Source organism: Poecilia mexicana, unplaced genomic scaffold (assembly GCF_051168715.1).
Source record: "Poecilia mexicana isolate PSO_F unplaced genomic scaffold, ASM5116871v1 scaffold_15, whole genome shotgun sequence".
Taxonomy (NCBI): Eukaryota; Metazoa; Chordata; class Actinopteri; order Cyprinodontiformes; family Poeciliidae; genus Poecilia; species Poecilia mexicana.
In genome coordinates this window covers 12,194,568-12,215,243 of record NW_028263384.1, presented here as the reverse complement: position 1 = coordinate 12,215,243, position 20,676 = coordinate 12,194,568, and the positions used below count along the sequence as shown (strand labels likewise).

At 38.2% G+C, this 20,676-nt stretch overlaps 1 protein-coding gene across 1 annotated transcript in view; it reads right to left on the bottom strand.

Moving 5' to 3' along the window:
- ryr2b (ryanodine receptor 2b (cardiac)) overlaps positions 1-20,676 on the bottom strand; it is a 70,307-nt gene that overhangs the window by 15,904 nt on the left and 33,727 nt on the right. The window contains exons 53-89 of the mRNA XM_088013442.1: positions 19,090-19,253; positions 18,892-18,970; positions 18,661-18,750; positions 18,226-18,363; positions 18,064-18,141; positions 17,867-17,942; positions 17,669-17,789; positions 17,304-17,419; positions 16,226-16,302; positions 15,081-15,202; positions 14,882-14,931; positions 14,622-14,682; positions 13,603-13,841; positions 13,126-13,207; positions 12,582-12,712; positions 12,185-12,505; positions 11,875-12,112; positions 11,444-11,531; positions 11,228-11,314; positions 10,927-11,088; positions 10,760-10,822; positions 9,707-9,835; positions 7,650-7,762; positions 7,353-7,449; positions 6,312-6,442; positions 5,986-6,037; positions 5,457-5,510; positions 5,224-5,323; positions 4,997-5,076; positions 4,604-4,680; positions 4,403-4,476; positions 4,068-4,148; positions 3,862-3,950; positions 3,445-3,573; positions 2,888-2,992; positions 2,606-2,687; positions 104-1,401 (exon numbers count right to left, since the gene is read on the bottom strand). Of these exons, the coding sequence (XP_087869568.1) occupies positions 104-1,401; positions 2,606-2,687; positions 2,888-2,992; positions 3,445-3,573; positions 3,862-3,950; positions 4,068-4,148; positions 4,403-4,476; positions 4,604-4,680; positions 4,997-5,076; positions 5,224-5,323; positions 5,457-5,510; positions 5,986-6,037; positions 6,312-6,442; positions 7,353-7,449; positions 7,650-7,762; positions 9,707-9,835; positions 10,760-10,822; positions 10,927-11,088; positions 11,228-11,314; positions 11,444-11,531; positions 11,875-12,112; positions 12,185-12,505; positions 12,582-12,712; positions 13,126-13,207; positions 13,603-13,841; positions 14,622-14,682; positions 14,882-14,931; positions 15,081-15,202; positions 16,226-16,302; positions 17,304-17,419; positions 17,669-17,789; positions 17,867-17,942; positions 18,064-18,141; positions 18,226-18,363; positions 18,661-18,750; positions 18,892-18,970; positions 19,090-19,253 (5,274 nt within the window). The remainder of the gene's footprint in view (positions 1-103; positions 1,402-2,605; positions 2,688-2,887; positions 2,993-3,444; positions 3,574-3,861; positions 3,951-4,067; positions 4,149-4,402; positions 4,477-4,603; positions 4,681-4,996; positions 5,077-5,223; positions 5,324-5,456; positions 5,511-5,985; positions 6,038-6,311; positions 6,443-7,352; positions 7,450-7,649; positions 7,763-9,706; positions 9,836-10,759; positions 10,823-10,926; positions 11,089-11,227; positions 11,315-11,443; positions 11,532-11,874; positions 12,113-12,184; positions 12,506-12,581; positions 12,713-13,125; positions 13,208-13,602; positions 13,842-14,621; positions 14,683-14,881; positions 14,932-15,080; positions 15,203-16,225; positions 16,303-17,303; positions 17,420-17,668; positions 17,790-17,866; positions 17,943-18,063; positions 18,142-18,225; positions 18,364-18,660; positions 18,751-18,891; positions 18,971-19,089; positions 19,254-20,676) is intronic.

The following is a 20,676-nucleotide window of genomic DNA, read 5'->3' as shown; positions in this document are numbered from 1 at the left end:
AAATCCCAAAGCAGTAAGGGTAATTAGGCTAAAAACATTTCCAGAAAACCAAAGTGATCCTGCGAGAGCTCAATATGAATGAAAATGAGCAAATAATTCCTACCAACGTGTGGTGCTCCTCACAAACATCCGTGTCGATTATTGTTCTGGAAGTTGAACTGAACAGATCAGTCAGACTGTCAGAGAGATCTTGCGTTACAAGTCTGTACTGATCTCCCTCCTTCTTCAGCTTGAGACCAAATATGTCTGACAATATGTCCACCTCCTTGGGAAAAGTCAATGAAGCCATCTGCCCGATCTCCCTCAATTCTTTCTGGGAAGAGAAACTAGCAGAGTACTTTCTCAGTTGATCCACATTGCTCGACACCTCCGTGACCTCATCAAGAGTTGGCTCAAGTATACCCCCGAGCAAGTCTGACACCTTCATTCTTTTTGCTGCCTCTATGAGACCACTGTTGACAAATGTGATGTACAGCAAATACATGATGCGGCAGATGACGGCAGAAATGCAGCGGATCTGAAGCGCGCAAATGAATCTGATGAATCGAACTGCTGCCAAGAGGAAATCCTTTGGCGTCGTCTTCATCAGTGTTTTCAGGTTTTTCACAGAGAGGGCACAAGTCAACATCAGCCACCAATAGTAGATCAAAGTCCACCTCTTGTAATCTGGGGGCGAATATTCTTCAAGCTCTCTCGTCTCCACCTCTGTTTTCCCGTTGCACTTCTCTCCAGAGTTGGATCCGGATATCTGGGCTGCAAGTTGCATCTCAAATATGGTGTCCTCACAGAAGTTGATGAACATCTCCATTTTCTCTTTGTCTCCTCCCTTATTGACCACATCAAAGATGAACTGCCTCTTGGATTCCTTCACCTGTGGCTTCTCCCACTGCGTGCGACTGTATTCACTGATCTCAAAGTAGACCCGTTCAAAGCGCTTCCCGCTGCCAAGAATCTCAATGCGTCCAAGACTGGGCTGAAAGTAGGTCAGGGCGCATTCTGCGAGCTCCGTGAATGTCTTCAGTCTGGACTCTTTGGGCATGTGCTCCGACAAATTGGTGAGGAGAACAGCGATGCTGAAGCCGATGTCTTTCGCCGGATCGTGGAAGCGATCCACAAACGTTTGGTATTCCAAGATTTCGCCGTCATTTGTTTCAATGCAAGAGAGCAGGAAGTGGATCTCGGCTTGTGAGAAGTATTTGCAGTTTTCCATGGCTTTCTGGAAGTCCTTCCTGCATATACTGCCCTTATAGTCAGAGTCGTACTCTCTGAAGCCCTCAGATGAAGTCAGGTCTTTTAGTTTGAGGAACATATCGAAAAACTTGAGGACCATTTCCACATTGCTTGATGATTCCACCAACATATCCACCATCTGCTTCCCAATTGTTCCATTGATAACATTGCCTGCAACAAAGAAAAATGCATGTAGATGATCTGATGATGGGTGCAGAGTCTAAGACCTACTGCAAATGTTTGTTGTCTTTTTTCCAACTTCCTTTTTTCCAGCCATCTTCCATTCAGAACTGTTTCATTGTTTTGATATGAAAGGCTGCACATCCCTGTGCTACATCAACATAAAGTAGTACAACTGTAGTATAGCTGTGAACTGCAAGGACAAATACAAACAGCTTATTTTTAAACTGTGACATGTGTTCATCTGTATTTACTCTGATGCTCCCAAATAGCAATACCTATTAAGAGTGTATTATATATATTTTCACGATAAATAGTTGTTCTATGAAGGGCTGATGGAGAACATTGTTGAACAAAAAAGAAAAGAAAAAGTCACTCTTGCAAGCTTATCCACACTTGACTGTCCACCTAAATGGACAGGCCAGGCAAAGAGAGTGTTAATCAGATGAGTAAGTATCCAATGGTAACTCTGAAGCAGCTGCAGAGATCCCCATCTCATGTGGGAGGATATATCAATATGATATCTATTAGTCATGCATTCCACAAATCTGGCCTTTATGGAAGAGAGGCAACAAGAAAGCCAGAAGGATTTGTTTGCCACAAGCCATATAGATGACACACACAGTATGTCACCTGTATTGGACTTTTTCAACTGCATACAAAATGTGACCTATGGTGTAAAACACTACAAATTGTCCTAAACGCAGCATCCGCACAGTGAAATTAAAAGTTGCGGCAGCTTCATGCCATGGGAATTATTTTATTCAACAGGAACAAGAAATCTGGTCGGAGTTAAAGGGAAGATGGAGTTACAGTTCTCTCTACATCCAGTTTGACTGAGCTTGAGATATTGTGCAGTACAAACCAGTCAAACATGTTCATGTGTAGATGTGCAATGTTGTTACAGACGCAAAATGCAAATGCTTTGTGTTGGTCTATCAGACAAAATGAAATAATGTTAAGTTTGGGGTTACAATGTGACAAAATGTTAAAAAGAAAGTTTAATTCAAAAGGGTTTTTTTTAAGAATAAGTTCTTCTCATTCATAAAAAAACGTGAAAGCCTCATTACACAAAGACTCTTACATCGGTATGACAAAAAACAAAACTCAATTATTCAAAGAATCACTTTTTACATGAATTTTGTGTAATTATTCATTGGTTGCTATTAACTGCAAAGCCTTGCCAATTATTTACCTTCTAACATGGAAAGGAGGAACACAACCATGTCCTTCAGTAAGTCCATGAGTTCCTTTAGGAGTTTTATCTGCCTTGAATCCTGCACAGAGACAAAATAAGTTTACAAGACATTTGCATAATATCTTCTAAAAGTTGGTAGAAGTGTTGACCCGACATGTAGCCGAGTTAGCCTAATTTGAAAATTATATTTTAGTTTTACAGAATCTAAGAAGTATTCAATCTAATACGTTTTTCCCAAGATACAATAACTACTGAAATGAAACTGTAACGCTGCCATACCTGAGAGAGCTTCATCTGCATGTGAGCAAAGACATGGAGGAATCCCACGACAGCATCCCACAGACGACTGTGAGCCAGACTCTGCTGGTTCCCAATACACGGACCCTGGATGGACACAAAAAATGCACAGGCAGTACAAATACTGCAGAAGGCAGAAATTATGGCATAAAGTTGCAAAACTAAAAATAGCATCTCTCAAATTTTACTTTCACTTGCATTCTTATTTATAGTTCATCCCAAACTGAGTTAATAAATCGCAACTATATCAATTCAAGACTTACATGAGACAAAGAGCGTAGATGGTGAAAAACATTAGGCGCCCCTTAATAACTAATTCCTCACATTACAGAGTCCATCAGGCATTAAGGATTTCCAAGTGTTTCTTTCAAACACACTTGTTCAAACATAACTGAGAAACAAATAAACGCCATCTCTAAATAATTCATCAGCTACATTGTGGAACATGTTGTGCAGTTGTTTTGCCACAAAGCTGAAGTAATTGTTTAGGCAAGTTAATTTAACACATTCACAATCGAAAGCAGGCTGAGAGGACCAACCTGTATATACTCGGTGAGTGTGTTGAAGACCTGTTTGGCAACTTCAATGGCCTTGGAGAAGTTGTGTTGACCCAGAGGATCAATGACGTCTTTCCCTGAGTAGTACCAGTAGAAATCACTGATCGATTCCTGTGAAAATATGTTTTTTAAAAGATAAGAATCAGCTGTAATTAAAGAGGGGTTAAAGGACACACAGTCTGTTGATATGTACTTTTGATTTAAGACTATAATAGACTCATACTGCAGTTGAATAGCAAAGAGGCCAAATGATTACCAATACAAAATTGCAACACCTGCATTCGACGATTTGGACTGAAGCTTTTTTGACAACATTGTGCATCGACTTCTATAGGTTCCTGAAGTGGTTGGATCTAATCAATCAGAATTACATGAGAGAAGTCGTGACAGTGGACTCACCTGTACCCTTAGTAAATAGTCAACCGTTGATATAACAATGTTGACGGTGGTGTTGTTCCCAGTTTGAGTTCTTAAATAGTTCTGGAAATCTAAGGCATACAAAAAGTATCATAATAATTAGCTTTATGGTCCTCGGTTTGCATTATTGACAAGCATACATGAGAATTTGACAGTGTTTGATTGTATAATGATTAAGAAGGAACAACCTGAATTGTGTCCTTCGCAGAGCAGCTGCAGGAAACGGAGGAGGTCACAAGTCAGGTCCTTGTCGGGCATTACCTTCTCTCCTTTGAAAGAAAAGATAGCAGCAAAATCTGAAATACTGAACCGTTGGAAGAGGAAGGTAAAAAATAGCAAATCGGAAAATCATGCCAGCGTTGCCTTTTCGAAAAATAGATGTTGATAACACTGAAAAGTGAAAAAAATATTTTAAAAAATTGGACACTGTGACATATTTCAGCTGACCCCTCCACCATGACATGGATTAACAGTAATGGATGTATTATTTATTTTTTTTTGTATTCCCATTTAAATACAGTACCCGAGCTCTCATCCGTGGCCATGCCTAATCCTTCTGCTTTGTTCTGCCTCTCAAATGCATTCAAATCCAGAACGCTGGGTAGAAGAAAATCAAACGCAAAAGAAGGGGGTCAGGTAAAGCCTTTCAACTTTAACCGTTTTATCAAACTGTTAATCTATCACCACTTTCTGATTTTAAACACTTCTCTCTTCTGTCACTCACCTACATGACCGCATGAGTCCAGCCATGCTCTGAAAAAAGCCAACATTGCGCTTCTCTCTCAGATAATCCAGCATTTTCTGTAAAGCATAACCAACAAAGACGGGATCTAATTAAGCAGAAGTAATTAGAGTAATATTAGGCTCATCAGTGATCAAGTAGGGCTACACTGAGATCCTGTGACAGATCATCCTTTCTCATGAAAATGAGATTTGTTGCCGTCGGCGTGTGAACGACAGGTGCACTAAATCAAACGTTTATTTTGAACTCTGGGTGTGAAACGGAAGGCTTTAAAAATATATAATCATCCAACAGGCAGTAAGCAAACATATTCTAAGTAAATCTCAAGACTGAAGATTAAAAAAAGAATATTTACCAAACAAGCATTTCATTTACCTGCTGAACTGTTGCATTCCCTCCATTAAGAAGAGCAATACCTAATTTCAGAGTAGGACCAATCATGAATCCCATGGTGCCTAAAGTGACCCAAAAACAGAATATGCATCCGCAGTTTCACATATTTTATACCATCTAATCAACTTATCTCAAGGAGGAAATACTTGAACAATTCAATAAGCTAAATATTTACAGTTGATTTTATTTTGTTGCTCATAATGCCCTACCATTGCTGGCGCTAATGGCTTGCAGGACCATTTCAGAGGCTCCACGACAATGCAGCCTGGCCTGTTGGTACAACAGCTTTTGCTTTTCCATCTCCTTCTCCTGTAATGTTCACATTGTTATTAAGAAAAAAAAATGCATCATATTTTTCTCATATAAGATTTCATTCTTTCCAGCTTTGATACATCAAACTATTGCAAATATTTGCTTTAAAAGTGAGATCCAGTTTACTCACTTCAAAGCTTTCTACTTCCTGCTCCGCATCATCATGGCTCTCTCTGCGGCAGCTCTGGGAAAAACCAAACCGACGAAGTGGACGATGATGTAAGACCAGATCGAAAAGACAATACGTCAACAATAAATTATTTACCAAGCCATTGCACCTCTTCTCTGACAGGTGTTTTTGCTGCACACTTCACGGGACATCCACAAAGACATCAAAGTCCAACTTAAAGCCCATTAAAAACATGATGCAACAGTTGGATGCATCTGTGCCTGTGCTTAGAGAACCCACCAGTCTAAATGAATTAAAGAAATAATAATATATGGTTTCTGTCCTTATTAGGCAATCTAGCACACCAATTACAGGAAAGAAACTAGCCTTTAGAGAAATGCATGCACATCTTTATTTTATTTCTATTATGTTTAATGTCATATTGTTGTATGTTGAGAATTTAAATTATAAGACTTTTGTAATATTTTAAGAGTTAAGTGACGTAGTTAATTCACATGTGTCAAACACTTAAAACATGTTTGGCTGTTACCTTGGCCATAATAGCAGCATAATCTTTGTAGAGGTTGTCATTATCAAGGTTGCTGAAAAAAGAGGAGGAAAAACTGTTTATGTCAGATTGAGGTAAAATGTAGGAATTTTGAATGTCAAGTCATATTACATATCAGAATCAGAAACATTATTTTCAAAAGTCACAAATATTACAGGACTTTAAGAAAAAGTGTGTGCAGAGCTATGGAAGCATCAGCACTTAAACAATAATCCCACTTCAGTATTCACATTCCATAAGATGTTATTAAGCAGAAAAAAAAATAAAGAGGCAGCTTGTACCGCATCTGATCTTTTGCAACGACACACCTGCTTTCCGTCAACGCACTTCGACTGAAGAGCATAATGAGCTGGAGGAGAGGATCAATTGCCTTTGCGCCTTCTTCCACCTCCTTTACTTCCCCTTTCTCACCTTCCCACGGTTTCGTCACTCGCCCCTTCTGCAGTCCAAGGAGGGAGGGCAAAGTAATTAGGGTGTGCTCTTAAATTATATCACACTGCTCAACGCAGCAAACTAGAAAATAAACACACCAGGTTTCTTCCTTTTCAGATATGCACAGTAGTGAATTGTATTGTTCGTTTGCACAGTAAATGCAAATTATAAATGTAGAATGTCAGCTTATTTCAAACCTGACGCTCAAATCACATGGCTCACGCGATCCGAAGCAAAGTGCCAAGTTAATGAAGCAGGAGAGCAATAGCAACAGCTGAATTATCAATTTAAATCAAAGCAGAGATGGAAAACTGCTAGAATAAACCAGAAACGGTGCTATAAATGAAAACATTTCAGCAGGAACAAGACAGGAGAAGAAACAAGACATTTACAGTACTTGTGTAAAACTCAAAACCATTTCTAACTGGATGAAATTAAATGAGACTAAACTTTTCATATTTTATGTCACTTAGGACTGTCATACAAAATTATATCTATTTGCCAAAAACTTCCTTTTTTCTTTTTTTTAAACTGCTGGCTGAATATGGTGCAAAGAGCAGTTATTCATTACTACCAAAGCAACATCCAAAGCCAGATGAGATTACATCTTGCAATATCATCTCTCTCTCTTGTTAAATTGAGTGAATAAACTGAATAAATCTGAAAATGCACTCAGGGTGTAATATCTTAATTAATATGGTGTAGCGTGATATTTTACTGCATACGGCCAGCGTCTTGGATGAAATATCAGGTTGGGGATCAGCATCAGCTAATGTCTTTTCTAAGGTTGCTCAGATCAGTATCATGGACCAGAAAAATCCAGATGAAGATATTCCTGGTGCTGATCTTGTTTAAAAACACAATTGTTTAATTAAAACAATTTTTTTAAAAGTTTGCACAGCTTCTCTTGTACTCACAGCTAAATCCTCCACAAGCATTTCTACTAAGTCATTTCCCTCGGTTGATATCCAAGATCTGTTGTAGCCTTGCAGGAAAAGGTTGACAGCTCGGTGCCTGAAGGAAAAAAAAAAAAAAAGAGTGGAAAAACATTGGTAGAAAGAGAAAAAAGGCATTGGTTGTCGAGTTTTTGTTTCTATCTGTGCTTGTTTATTATCTTGTCTTTATTTGTTCATAAAAGACAATAAATCTGTGCACATGTTTTAGGAAATAACTATACATTTTTAATCAAACTGCTTATTTGGCCTCGGTCTTACCGTGGGAGATTGTAGAGGGGAGTCATCCTCAGGCAAGCCACCACCGCACGTTTCCTCCGTTTGGATAAAACATTTTTCCAAGCAGGTTTTTTGCTCCTCTGTGGATGCTCTACCTAGAAAGAGAACGAACAACAAAAAAAGGCATCTTAATTACAAATAAGCGTGATTTGTAAAATAGAAAAATACTCCCCTGGCTCCCTTACAGACTTTTTATGCATTTGCTTTATTGTCCCGCTGTAAACACTTTGTACCATTTAAAATCATTAAACACATTTTTGTTATCAGAAAAAGTCAGCCTGAGTAAAAACACAAAATGCTGTTTTTATGCAGGGTTGGTTTTGTGAAATTCTTCTCAAAAGTGAAAACTGGTTGTGCCTCCCTTGGCAGCAGCAGCCGACATCAAACATTTGTTAGAACTGAAAATAAGGTGTTTTAAATCACTATAAAGGAAATTTGGCACGACTTTTATTCATAGAATTGTTTTACGTTTTTCCCCACTGCAGGATTGGAAGCCAAGTGTGGAGAATTTTCTGCCAGAGACAAAAATTCACAGCCACAAACACAACACTACTCCTGCCATATTTGACAGTTTTATTGTCTTGTATTGTTCTACTGTTTTCAGCATTATGCTCTTTTTCTGAAATAAAGTTGGTGTTTGTCGCATATCCCACAGGATCCACTCCTTTCAAAAACGCTTCGTTCCATTTTTGGGTATTATCAAAATTAATTTTACCAAATGATAGAGGGGTCTTTCTGTTCCTTTTGGTCAGCAGTGGACCAGGTCATGGCGTTCTCATAAGGCTGCCATTTTTTTTTATTTTTTATTTTTTTATTATTGTTGAATCATAGTGAGGTAGAATAATGATGCCCACCGTGTTCATTTATTACCTGATGGACGCTGGGTACTTCTGTTAAGTCGGTTGTTCATGTTTTTGGATAATGGCGTTAACGGTGGTTCACCAGAGTCTCAAAACCTTGAGAATGGCTTTGTAAGCAAATGTATCTTAATTACTCTTTAATTTTTTGTTTTGTTCATGTGTTGCTTTGCCAAAAAATATCGCTGACTACAGTTAATTACTAATACGAGTTGCAACTAGATTTTAGAGGGTCAAGCTGGTTTGCATAGCATTTAGTCTAAAGGAAATCATTTGAAAACTGTTCTGGCAAAAGTGTAAATGTTTAAGAGGACAAAGATGTCTTTCATGAGTAAATAAAGACTTGACTGCTAGAAGAACAGCTAAAGTTGCCCAAACTTAAAGCAACAATGTAAGCTGGTAAGAAGAAAAAAAAAAATCTACTGGAATCCTCATGTTGGCAACTTACAGAAATGCAGCCAATTAAAAAGTGTAAACTTCCAGAATTTCAAGCATTTAACGCATGAGCAAATAAAAAGCGGAGGAAGACAGGCCTAGTGGGAAAAAACATCCTAGTAGCTTTTTTTTTTTGCTTCAACTCACTGCAAAACCCTGTTCAGGTCAGAGCCATTTTGCTGTGAATTAGTAGCTAGAAAAGACCTCTGTTAACTTTAAAATGTGTGCAGTTTAAAAACTATTTCAAGCTGAGAAAAGTATACAATATTTAAAAGTTTAAACAAAGTAAAATCTGGTAATCATCCATGCGCTTTGTCAAGTGTAATAATCTGGAAAAATTAGGGTTTATAAGAATATTTAGAGGTCTGTCATTGAAGTCAGAATATTTATTAGGCATTATTTGGCTGTTTTAAACAGCAACAAAGCTTTTAAAAAAAAACTATTTAAAATTTTTTTTTTACTTTGAGAGAATGCAGTTAAAAAGGCAAAACACTGCAAATCTAAAATACAATCATCTTGTCTGAGTCGAACGACGAGGTAAACAACATTTTCACCTACCTTCATCTCACCTTACTCCACTTCACTGAACACACACAATTGTCTGTGCAGAGTTTAATGATTGAGAAGAGTGGATGCATTCAATGTCACTGTATTTACAGAGGCCAAGGAGGCAAAGGAAGAAAGCTCCGCTCAGAGTCTTAATCATTTTTTCTTTTTCTTTTTTTTTTGTAGAATCTAAAAGCTCACCTGATCCAGGTAATAAAGCACCCGAGCTATTTGTAGAACCCTGTCCACCGTCCTTTGTGTGTCAGCTGGGGCCTCAAGCTGTGCTGGGAGATCAGCAGACAGAATCCCACGGCTGACGCTGTTTGATGCCTGTGAAGCGAAACAAGATTGATTCATTTAAGTCTTTTGTTCCGAACAGAAGGCTTCTGTTTATGGATTTATTCAAATTTAATATTGAATTAGCATGCACTTTTTTTTTCCTAAGAAACAACAACCACAAAAAAGAAAACAAATGAGATGTTTGGTGGACTAAAAACAAAAGGCAGAACACGATTCAGAACAGCAGCCTGATTTATGGAGTGAAAATGTGCAATTCTCAATATTCCCGGCAGAACAGATGTGTTCACTCAACCAACAAACTTTATAAACCAAGAAAAATACAAAAAAAATATTCGCTACGTTTCCGCTCAAAAGAGTTTGGGAGCCAAAATTAGAAGGCATATTTTTCCCATCGCTGGTTTATGAATAAACATGTTTATTACTGACTCATAGATGTGGAAACAATGTCTTGTATATTGTACAGAGTAGTGAGCTCATCATGTTCATGTCTCTGCCACACAATGATTCACTGGTAGAGATTATTAAAATGATGACTTTGGATATTAAAACTTATGAGAGAGGTTTTCTGTTTCATATGTCACAAACTTGTTGCAAAAATTAAGTGCTAAATTTTGTAACATACTGCTTTACTAATGCTGTGTAAACATTACACATTGTGCTAAAGGGCATAGAGAGTTATATCGTAATACATACAAATGTGTTAATTATTCTGAAACGGAATAGAAATTGGATCTACAGGAAAAAATGACATTGAAACTTCAGCTATTTATAACTTTGCCAGGATAAATGTTTAACTGATTTATTTAATTCCTTATCTGGAATAATAAGTATCTATTTGGACTAGATAGTCCCTTGAGATTGAAATCTCTTTTTAAGAGACTTATGGTCAAGAAAGCAAATTGTTAGGTAATGTATGGCATTTAATGTACACAAATAGTTACAGAAAGTCAATACCTGACCAAAAAAATGCTTGAGGTATCTCAAAATTTGCTCCCGAATCTCATCTTCCAGGTTATTCTGTAAAGAAAAAGGTTAAACATCTCATGCAAAGAATTACATCTGAACACAAAACATTTCTAACACATGAAAACTTGCTGAAACTGTCCGTATTTATAATTTACCTGAGAATAGCAGTTCTTCACCAACATGATAAGGTTCTGGTCACATGGAAAACAAACTCTGAGTCCCACAGGCACCATCTTCTTTATGGCAGCCACTATGAGAGAAGTGTGTGCAGAGTAACGATCCCCCTTCCTCTTCATCCCTTTGTTTTTATGGTCAAACTGAACGTCATGCAAAGAGAACACATACGTTTCAGTTTTGCACTAAAGGCACTCAACTGGTATAAGACAGGTGGACAAATTCTGGTGTTGCATAAAAGCACATGCATAACCAAACAGTCTTATCGTAAACATAGCTGACCTCCAGCAGGTTGTTACTGGAGAGCAAAAAAGCCAAATTGTTGATTCGATTCTGGACCACGTAACTCTGCTCTTCCCATTTGAAATGCTGTTGCAGAAAAAACATAAGATGATGACGGATGAGCACTATTTATGAGGTACAGGATTTACACGCACATTTCTGACATGGCAGAATCCTAAAAAGAAAAAAAAAAAAGATGCTGTGTGTCTTTCCTACATGAGATTTGGCCCAGAATACAAAGACCTCTGCCACCATGCTGAACAGCTGCTCAGCCTCGGGGATCGTCTCTTTCAGCCATCTGGCTCTGGAACAAGACCGACCAAAACGCATTAACATCACAGAAGTTATTCCTGTAAAGCTGAACATGGCCTGAAATAACAATTTGTACTGTGGTTTAAGGCATTATGTCTCTTTATATATTCAACATAAGCAATAAATCAATGGCTAGTCAAGTAAAAATTCAGCCTTTTACTCAAAAGGAAAAGCATATAACCCAGTTGGAACTAAATTTGGAAGAGTTTTTTTTACCAAATGTATGAAAATAACACCACATAAATAATTATCATTAAACTGTCTTTTTTTTTTTTTTAAACAAATCAGTCTTTCAAGATTTGATTCCAAAAAGTTTCCTGTAGTTTATCCCTTACCGATTAAAATCAACAAACTGGATGAGAAGAGGATAAAAGGCGTAGAGATCCTGGACCAGAACTCTGTACTTCTCCTGTATCTGCAGCTCTGCTTCAGAAGTACAGCAGTCTTCCGCTTTCATCACTTCCTCTTCTGACTGGACACACTCTGCCCGTTTCTTCAGCTTCTCCATCAGGGGGAGAAAGTGACTTCTCAGCAGCTCGCTGTCGGCTTTGCATACGATCGGCTGCGAAAAAACTAAAACATGAGACAGCTGTCAACAGCAGGAGCTGGTGATTTGGAAACGGTTATCACACGGTGTCAATATACCTGCAAGCTGCTTCATCCAGTCACCCTGGCTAGCGCCCACATGGTTGTGGATGATGCGAAGGATGTGGCCAATCAGGTCGCTCGCATGCTGAGCAACAACAGAGCTGAGGACAGGGCCCTCTGGGTGGCCCTCAGGGCCCCAGCGACACCAGTGTGAAATATAGCTGCACAACATGGGCAAAGTGACCTCTGCCACATGAATGTACTGCATCTGATGAGCTACAGAACCAGCACCAGCCAGCTCCTCCACTTTCTCCAGCGCCTCTCCCAGTGAAGGAAGAGGGCGACACGCGTTCTCCATCCGGTCCGGCAGTCCCTGATCTGATGGGAGGAGTGGGGCTCTTAATGGAGCTGAAGATTAAACAAAGAGCTCTGAAGAAAAAGGATCACAGTTTACCTTTAATCTCAGTGGGACTCATGACATTGTAGATAGAATGTGGATTGCTGTGGTCTAGAGTTGGCTCCAGGAAGCATACAGGAAAAGCTCCGGTCAGAGCTGCTACACAGGCGCCTGCGGCTGACCGCTGCCTACACGGCAAAGGCAACATAAGGGAAATGTTAATTACATTCCTACAAACTACAAAAGCTTTTTATGGCCCCCTTTTTAAAAAAAAAAAAAAAATAGTCAGATTGACAGATTGAATGAATGGCCATTTTAAAATTTGCCACCTTGGTAGGCAGCTGGTTGCACACGGGATTATTTTTAGAGTAAAGTGAGCAGAAAACAAATGACAATTTTCTAAATTTTACTTCTAAAAATCATTTTAAAACATGTAGACTTCACAAGATGCAAAACTTTTGTGTTTCACAATCACATTAAATCCCCCAAGCAATACATTAGAGTTTGTGGACGCAAAAAGTTCAAGATATGCGAATGTATTCACAAAGGCACTTTATGTGGAAAATAATAACACAGAATAGATAAACAAAATAAATATTACCCCTCCATGTAGAAGCTTTTACTGGTCCCCAGAGAGTAGAGGCTGTTTAAAATCTTGTAACACGACACCTGGATACCACCAACTGGGAAGACAACGTGATGCTGAGATCTGAGAAGCTTCTTCTCAAAAACAACCAGGAACGGTGAACTAGTCATGATTCAGGTGATGAATGATTTGTGAGTGTGAAGTGTTATAGAGATGAGAAAATATGTTCCCAATACTCTGTGAACACAACTACAAACTTGAAAACGTAAAAAAAAAAGATACATAGACTACTGATGTTATTCAGCTGAGAAACAGAACAGGGTTAAGACATAAGGACCACTAATGTGTGTTTAAACTAGATTTGGCAGTGATTGTTTTTGACTAAACATTTTATTTAATAATGATATATATATATATATATATATATATATATATATATATATATATATATATATATATATATAACACTTTATCATCAAGACTAATTCTTACCCAGAACATCCACTCCATAGTTTTGATTGGCAAGATGATGGAAGAGGGAGGTAAGTGTTGGTATTAGGATGGACGTTGTGTAGTTAAGAGTGTTGACAACTCCTTTAGACAGCTGACCTCTACTGTGAGGCAAGGTCTCCGATATTTTCCCCACAGTCATCTCCAAATCTGCTGCGGCTGCTTCGAAAAATGAATGCAGAGACGTCTGTAGGGACTCCGAAGCTGCTGCCGTCAATATTCTAGAAAAGAAAAAAAAAAAAAAGACCAGCAGACATATTAATACGGTACATTTTGTTTGTTGGGTTTTTTAATCTCTAGACAAATACTGCTGCAGATCACTTCATTAAAATTCCTTTGGAAAGGCACTTTATTCAAGTAAGAGAGTGAACTCTTAATATATTGACTCAATTCATGCAGAAATGTATCTTAGGCTTTTACATTGAAATATTTTTTTTATCATTGTGGTTTAGAGCTCACGACAAACCAAAATGTGTGTGCTTTTACATGGTATTACATTTCAGCAGACCACAATTTCTGTGCTAAAGAAGTTTTTTATTGGTCTTACATAATATTGTGATTTTTCTAAAAACGTTTAATTATCCTTCCCTGTTAATGGAAATACACACCTAAAATGCATCACACCGTGCAACGACTATGTAATGTGACTTTCACCTTTGAAAGTATGAATGTGTAAACATAACAGTTACAGGTGATTAGCATCTTAATCTGAGACTCCACACACTTGCGAAGTAAAAATACTAAAAGAGCTGCAAATCTATTCATCAGCATTAATGATAACAATCTGAGACGAGCAAAAATTGTTCCAACATCATGCTCCAGACTCTTTTTCTGCAGACAATAAAAGTGATATATACCACAATTAGATAGCATCAGTGTATCTCTGGCTCAATTACGCCAGACATCCTATCCTCAGACATGGCGGTGCAACACTAATAAAGACTGAAGGCGGAACGAGAAGATCAATTTAAGGCAGTGTGACAGTAGTGCCATCTAGCTACCTTGCATCAAGCGCCTGAGCCAGAATGCGGAGGCAGCTTGTAACAGCAGAGGCTTCGTCTCCTGGTAGGACATTCAAATCATGTCACAATAAGGCAGTTTATGGACGTAAAAGCAGAAACAAAAACAGATACAGCTACAGAACTCATACAAAAGTCCAATGGCTCTACGCGATCCAAGCGTCAGGAAGGCAGAGCATATCAAGCACACAAAAACAGACGACATGTAACAAGCGAGTGTCTCAACAACTGTTGCTTCTTACCAATTAGTGAGATTCTGTGTCTTACCAAAGCAGCAATCTTACAGAAGAGACTGGATGTGAGAAACATACAGAAAAAAATTGATATGGTACAAGACATTAAATAAGTTGGGCAAATTGTAGGTGTAAATAGTGTTCTATAAAAGATGTTCACAGAATAAATGAACAAATGATTTTGTTTTTAGATGCCAGTTCTGCATACCACAGAACCATCTCCTTTTCCCTTTTGGAGGCATGACTTCTGTTTTCACTTGACTTCAGAGAAGAGGACAAAAAATACAGACGGTGGCTTTTTACATACTGCTCCAATAGTGGAAGAACGACCTGTGGAAATGCAGAGTAACAACAAATACTTACTTCATTATTCACTATATGTCATATAAACAGAAATATATATATTTCTTTGGTTAGTTGTGCACTGGAAAACAATCAAGAAATACAACATAGTACAATTGAGACATTTTCAGCAATTTTTTAACTCAAAACCAGGGTCCATAAGCTCTTTATAGAATTTTTGTAATTAAAACAGGGTCTAAAAATACAAACAGGCCCCAAGCAAGCTGGAAAAAAAAATAACACATGCGTTTTGTTGCAATAAAAATCCTCAATCACAACTGACCACTTGTCTTGGCAAAATTTGTGATGTTCTGATATAAACCCAACCGTGAGATATAATTCACAAATGTCCAATTGGAATAAGAATTCAAAATACTAACAATTAACCTATAAGACCAGCAAGGAAATACATAAAGTAGTGATTTATTTAATACATGTGGATTCATAAAGTGACTCCCACTTCATCGTCCCCCTTTATGCAGTAATATGCTTGAAGTGCTTAACATTTCTCCACAGACAACCTGCTAGCATTAGGCTTTCCTGCTGACTGGACTGCATGCGTGTGACAGGTTGGTATGGCTGGAGGACCGGCGTAAATATGAGAAGCGTGACCGTTCACAGTCTTGGCTGACTGGGTCTGACTCAGGGGGTCCCAACAATGAAAAACAAACCCGTTTTACTGCTGCCTCCTTGGAGGCAGAGCAGTGTGGGAGGCTTTAATCTATGTCCTGATGGCAATCAGAACGCCCACATGGATTTCCAAAATGGTTAAATAAATTGCACAGCCACTAAGGGTTTGACTTACAGGGGTTGCCCATGGCGACCATCTAACAAAACTAATTAGATGTCATAAGTGAAATGAGAAAAAAAAAAAAAAAAAAAAGGCTAATAAGGACAAACAAAAGGCCGGTGGAAAAATTAAATTGGAAGTGGGCTAATTCAACATCAGAGGCTTCCTATCGTGCGGTAAAAATCAGCAGTGTTGAGATATGTAATTGAGATAAAGCAAACCTTCTGAAAAAAAATAATTGGCTGCTGATCTTGAGCCCTTTCTCCTTTAGGCATCTGTCCTCTGGCTTGAATCACCTCTGGAAATAAACATTAGGATAAATTAGTCCACAATCAGACTAAAATAGATTGATTGTGGGAATATATACAGCTTAGTACAGAACATTTGAGTCATTCCTAACTTATATACACTTTAATTTGCTTTCCAGAATTCCAGATCTTTTCATAATCATTTCAAATGGTTTTGATCAATACCTCTCTCCAGGTAAGCAGCATCACACCTCTGCTATTGGATCGGTTTATTTCATAAATTAATAACCACTCTTCAAACATTCCTCCTACATGTAACTCCCATTTGAGTTGGAGTTGCATGAATAAAAGAGCACTTCACTGTCGCTGTGTATGTTTTGTTTGTCAGTATTTTAAATTTCTTCCAATTCACCACTTACGTTGCATAAACGTGATAATACCTTTTTAGAGTGAAGTTCTGTGTTTGTATGAAAACTAACTCCAGAAGGACTTTTAGCTTGGATGATGCGAGACTGTGATTGTGACAATGTATTGCTACTGTATTTCATTTAAATACTTGCAAGTATAAGATGTGGAGAATAGTGAGACTTTTAACTACTTCCCTTCACTGTTGTTGTGTTTTACATAACTAAAACATGACTTGCCAATAGATTCTCCTTTCACAATCATTTGGAGAAAAAACAAAACAATTATAATGCTTAAGTATTTTTTTTTGTTCTAATTGATTGTTAACCAGTGTGTAGAATTTAGTTTGTTTGTTTTCCTTAATTCCCAGATATAGTGCAAGAATACATATGTACGATGTAACAAACATAATCTGACAAATCAGGAATAGCCTGAAGCAAATGTGCCTGGTATGTGGTCAGGGGACTATTCCCTGAGTGTTCATAAATGATTTAGGGTTTACCTAAAGGATGCAGCAATACAGCTTACTCAAAATTACATACAATCAAACAGGATGGCCACTTAAAAACCTTTATTTCTGTCTTCTAACTTGTTAGGTTTTAAAATCAATTTTTAGTCTTTATGAAAATATGAAATATCATATTACCAAGCTTTAGCATGTTCTCCTGAGTCTCCTCGGTGTAATACAGCATGCGTTGGAGAAAAATGTGTCCAAAGCAGTTTGCAGTAGCAGGGAAGTCAATTTCCATGGATTTTCGATCCCTGTAGGGGATTTGCCATGTAACAATATTATAATTAATATAATTCACTTCATACTTGGTAATTTTGATTCTTTGTTCATTGCTTAATTTTTATACAGCAGGGTTTCACTGGGAGAAGAAAGAGTTGAGACATTTGTGACCTATGCAAGCTATTACAGCAGCTACATAAAAGAGCAATCACACAGTTCAGGAGGTTCAGGTCACATAAATCACACTCTTCCTCATCATAGCTGATCAAGCTGGTACCTACCTCCACACAGTGTAGCCATGGAGCAAAAGGAACTTCAGTATCTCCTGAGCTTTTTCTCTGAACTTGGTCTTCTCCTTGGCAGTCAGAGCATCGTATGGAACCAGCATCGAATGGCCTCCCCCTTTTGAGAATGGAAATGTAATCAAAGAACTGAAACTTTGAAAGAGATGGAGACGATTTACACCTATGGTTCCTTACCTCTGCTCTCAAGTTCCAACTTCTTAGTCTTGGCCCAGACATTATGATAGTTTTCAGCCAACTGTTCGGCCATTGCCTAAAGGCAGTAAGATTTTTGTGGTTTATCAGAAAGGCTGTTTCTTGCAAAGTCATTCAAATCTGATGTACTTTTTAAATTTTGGTGGTCCTACAGGGCAAATAATATCATCAGGACTTACACACTGTTCCCATGATAAGGTGATGCTGCTCATGTCCAAAGGTTTAGGGCTAAAGGTGGATGCTCCTTCAAATGAGAGCTAAGAAAAACAAGAAATGATTGGCTGATGCTCACTGCAGGGAGCTTTAAAGCTAATAAATCAGTATCTGGTGAGGAGACGTACCTGACCGGCCTGAGAGACCCTGCGGGCACAGGCGAGAATGCCAAATGCATCTCCTTCTTTGGTACGTTCTATGGTCCATCCAAAGGCCAACATGCTCTTTATTGTCTCTTTGATGGCCCAGCGATATGAATCCTTCTCCTGTTTACGAAAAGACAAATGAAGAATTCAGAAACCCTTTTGTTAGTGTTCACAACCCCACAAAACACGATTATTTTAACATTTAAGTACATAAACTGAAGCAACCCTGGCTCCTCAAATGGCATCTTTTGTGGTAACTGCAGTTGTAATTTGAATAGTGAAGCAGATCAGTTTAATATTTTATATTGTCCATAAACCTATGGACAAGGGACCTGCACATTCTATGCCGGTCCCTTTCGGATGGTTCAGTTCACTGCTTTCAATGTAGACGTACACTAAAAGCTGACTTTAATCTACCTTCTCAGCCAGAGCCCTGTATGGCTTCAGGAGAGGGTGGACCTTGGCGTTTTCACACAGCTGATCACCGTGCACCCAGCCACTGGCAAACTGTTGGGAATAAAACACATGTAATAATAGTCCTTGCAGCACTAAACGGCAGGCTAATTGCCTCATCAGCACCCTAACTTTTATTATTATTATTATTTCACCAAGTTATGCAGATCTAAGCATCAGTTATTGGGATATTACCTTTTCTAGAGACCACTTCTCATGAGTGTGCTCTGCGTACTTGTTAACTACAAAGTCCAGTCGCTCAGGCACAGAAACACTGGTGCAAGGAGAGAAATAGCACACAATCTAATCAGGTTGGCTTTTCCTCAAAGCAAATGAAAATCGGCTGGATGATTGTTGTCACTGAAGGATGACTACGTCTGCGAAGTTTCATACTTTGATGTATCTACAGGATGCGGCTCAAAATATCCGTCCGTGTCCACCGAGGTTATTCTGTCCACTTGAGACAAACAGCCAGGCTCCACATAGTCAGGAGGCAAGGCTTTGGCAACTGCAACAAGACACTGCACACACAAACTAAGCAGCTGAGGAATGAAGGACTTCGGAGTTGAAAAAGACAAGGGGGAGAGGGGTGGAGGCGAGGGAAATGAGACACAGCATATGTCACAAATTAGAGTAGTTAACTGAACACAAACATTTCATTTGCAGTTATTACAAAAATATTTTCTTCACAAGCCTTGTTCCAAAATGAGACATGGCTACTTTAAAAGTAAGTTATCAGTGAGAAGATCAGGCTAATTTATCAAGGCTGCAGTAGCCTAGTTACAAAACAGTACACAACACAAGACAGTCATCGGATTTCTTTCAACAATTAAAGTCTCTGATCAAAGTTTGGTGTTTTATTGCGATATTAACCCAAATTAAAGGGAAAGCACTTCTGCTGCAAATTAAACATTTTTTTTTTGTTTTTACTGTGGTGCCATTTGTCAGTCCAGATTTTGTGGCTTTCCAAGGAAACCTGTTTATTTGACTCATATTAAGTAACTCACTAATTTTAGAAACTTTCATAGAATTATTTTTTTTGTTCTATTTTCTACAATCCAACCTCTCAAACAGTATAAATGGAGCTACATTATATGTGGTCAGAATCCATTTTTAAAACCTACAACTGAGTGATTGAGGGATGACTTTACAAAAGCTCATCACCCTTTAAAAAACTTAGTATTACCTGAAAGATGTTTAAAACCCTTAAACACACTTGTTAGAGCAGCAGGATTTTAAGCCTTTAATTTGAAAACATTTATTCAGTGAGGGCATAAAACTACAAAAAGAAAATTGCCTATTTCACAATTTGTAACATTCCTAAAAGTTTCAGTAAAATAAATGATGCAAAAGCAGGTATTACTTTACACTTTCTGACTGATGTTTAATTAATGATCCAAAACGTCTCGTTTCTCTGAGATTAAAACATGATAGAACATAGATAGGTCTGTTACTTTCTTAAAGCAAGTATAACTAATAATGCAAATATATATGCACCCATATATTCACATCTGCGTAAAGCTACACTCAGCATTACCCAGATGTTTAACATGCAATACAAAAACCCAGGGGAGCCAAAATGCATAGTACCTAACCTACAAAAGACAGCGTTACACAGGAAAATGCTTTCTTCATTTAATTATTCCTCTGATATTTTTCGGGCTCAGAATGACTAAGAAAAATAGTTCAGCACGAGCTTACAGCAGACTGAGAGATTAGCTATTTGTTTCATTTACGGGTTGCGTCTCTTTCAAGTCTCCAGGAAGTCTGCACAAGTTTTGGGAGGTTTCATACCAGGATATGAATAATTAACAATTAATCTCCGGCGTGCTCCTTCTGCTTTCCCTAAAATTCTCTGACTATGCACCAAAGGAAGACATCCGAAGTGCATTTCGCCGTTTCTCCTAAAATAGACCGAGGATTGTCGAAGGACAGGGCTGGAAAGATAAAAAATTGAAAGACAACACCATGACGCCCTTC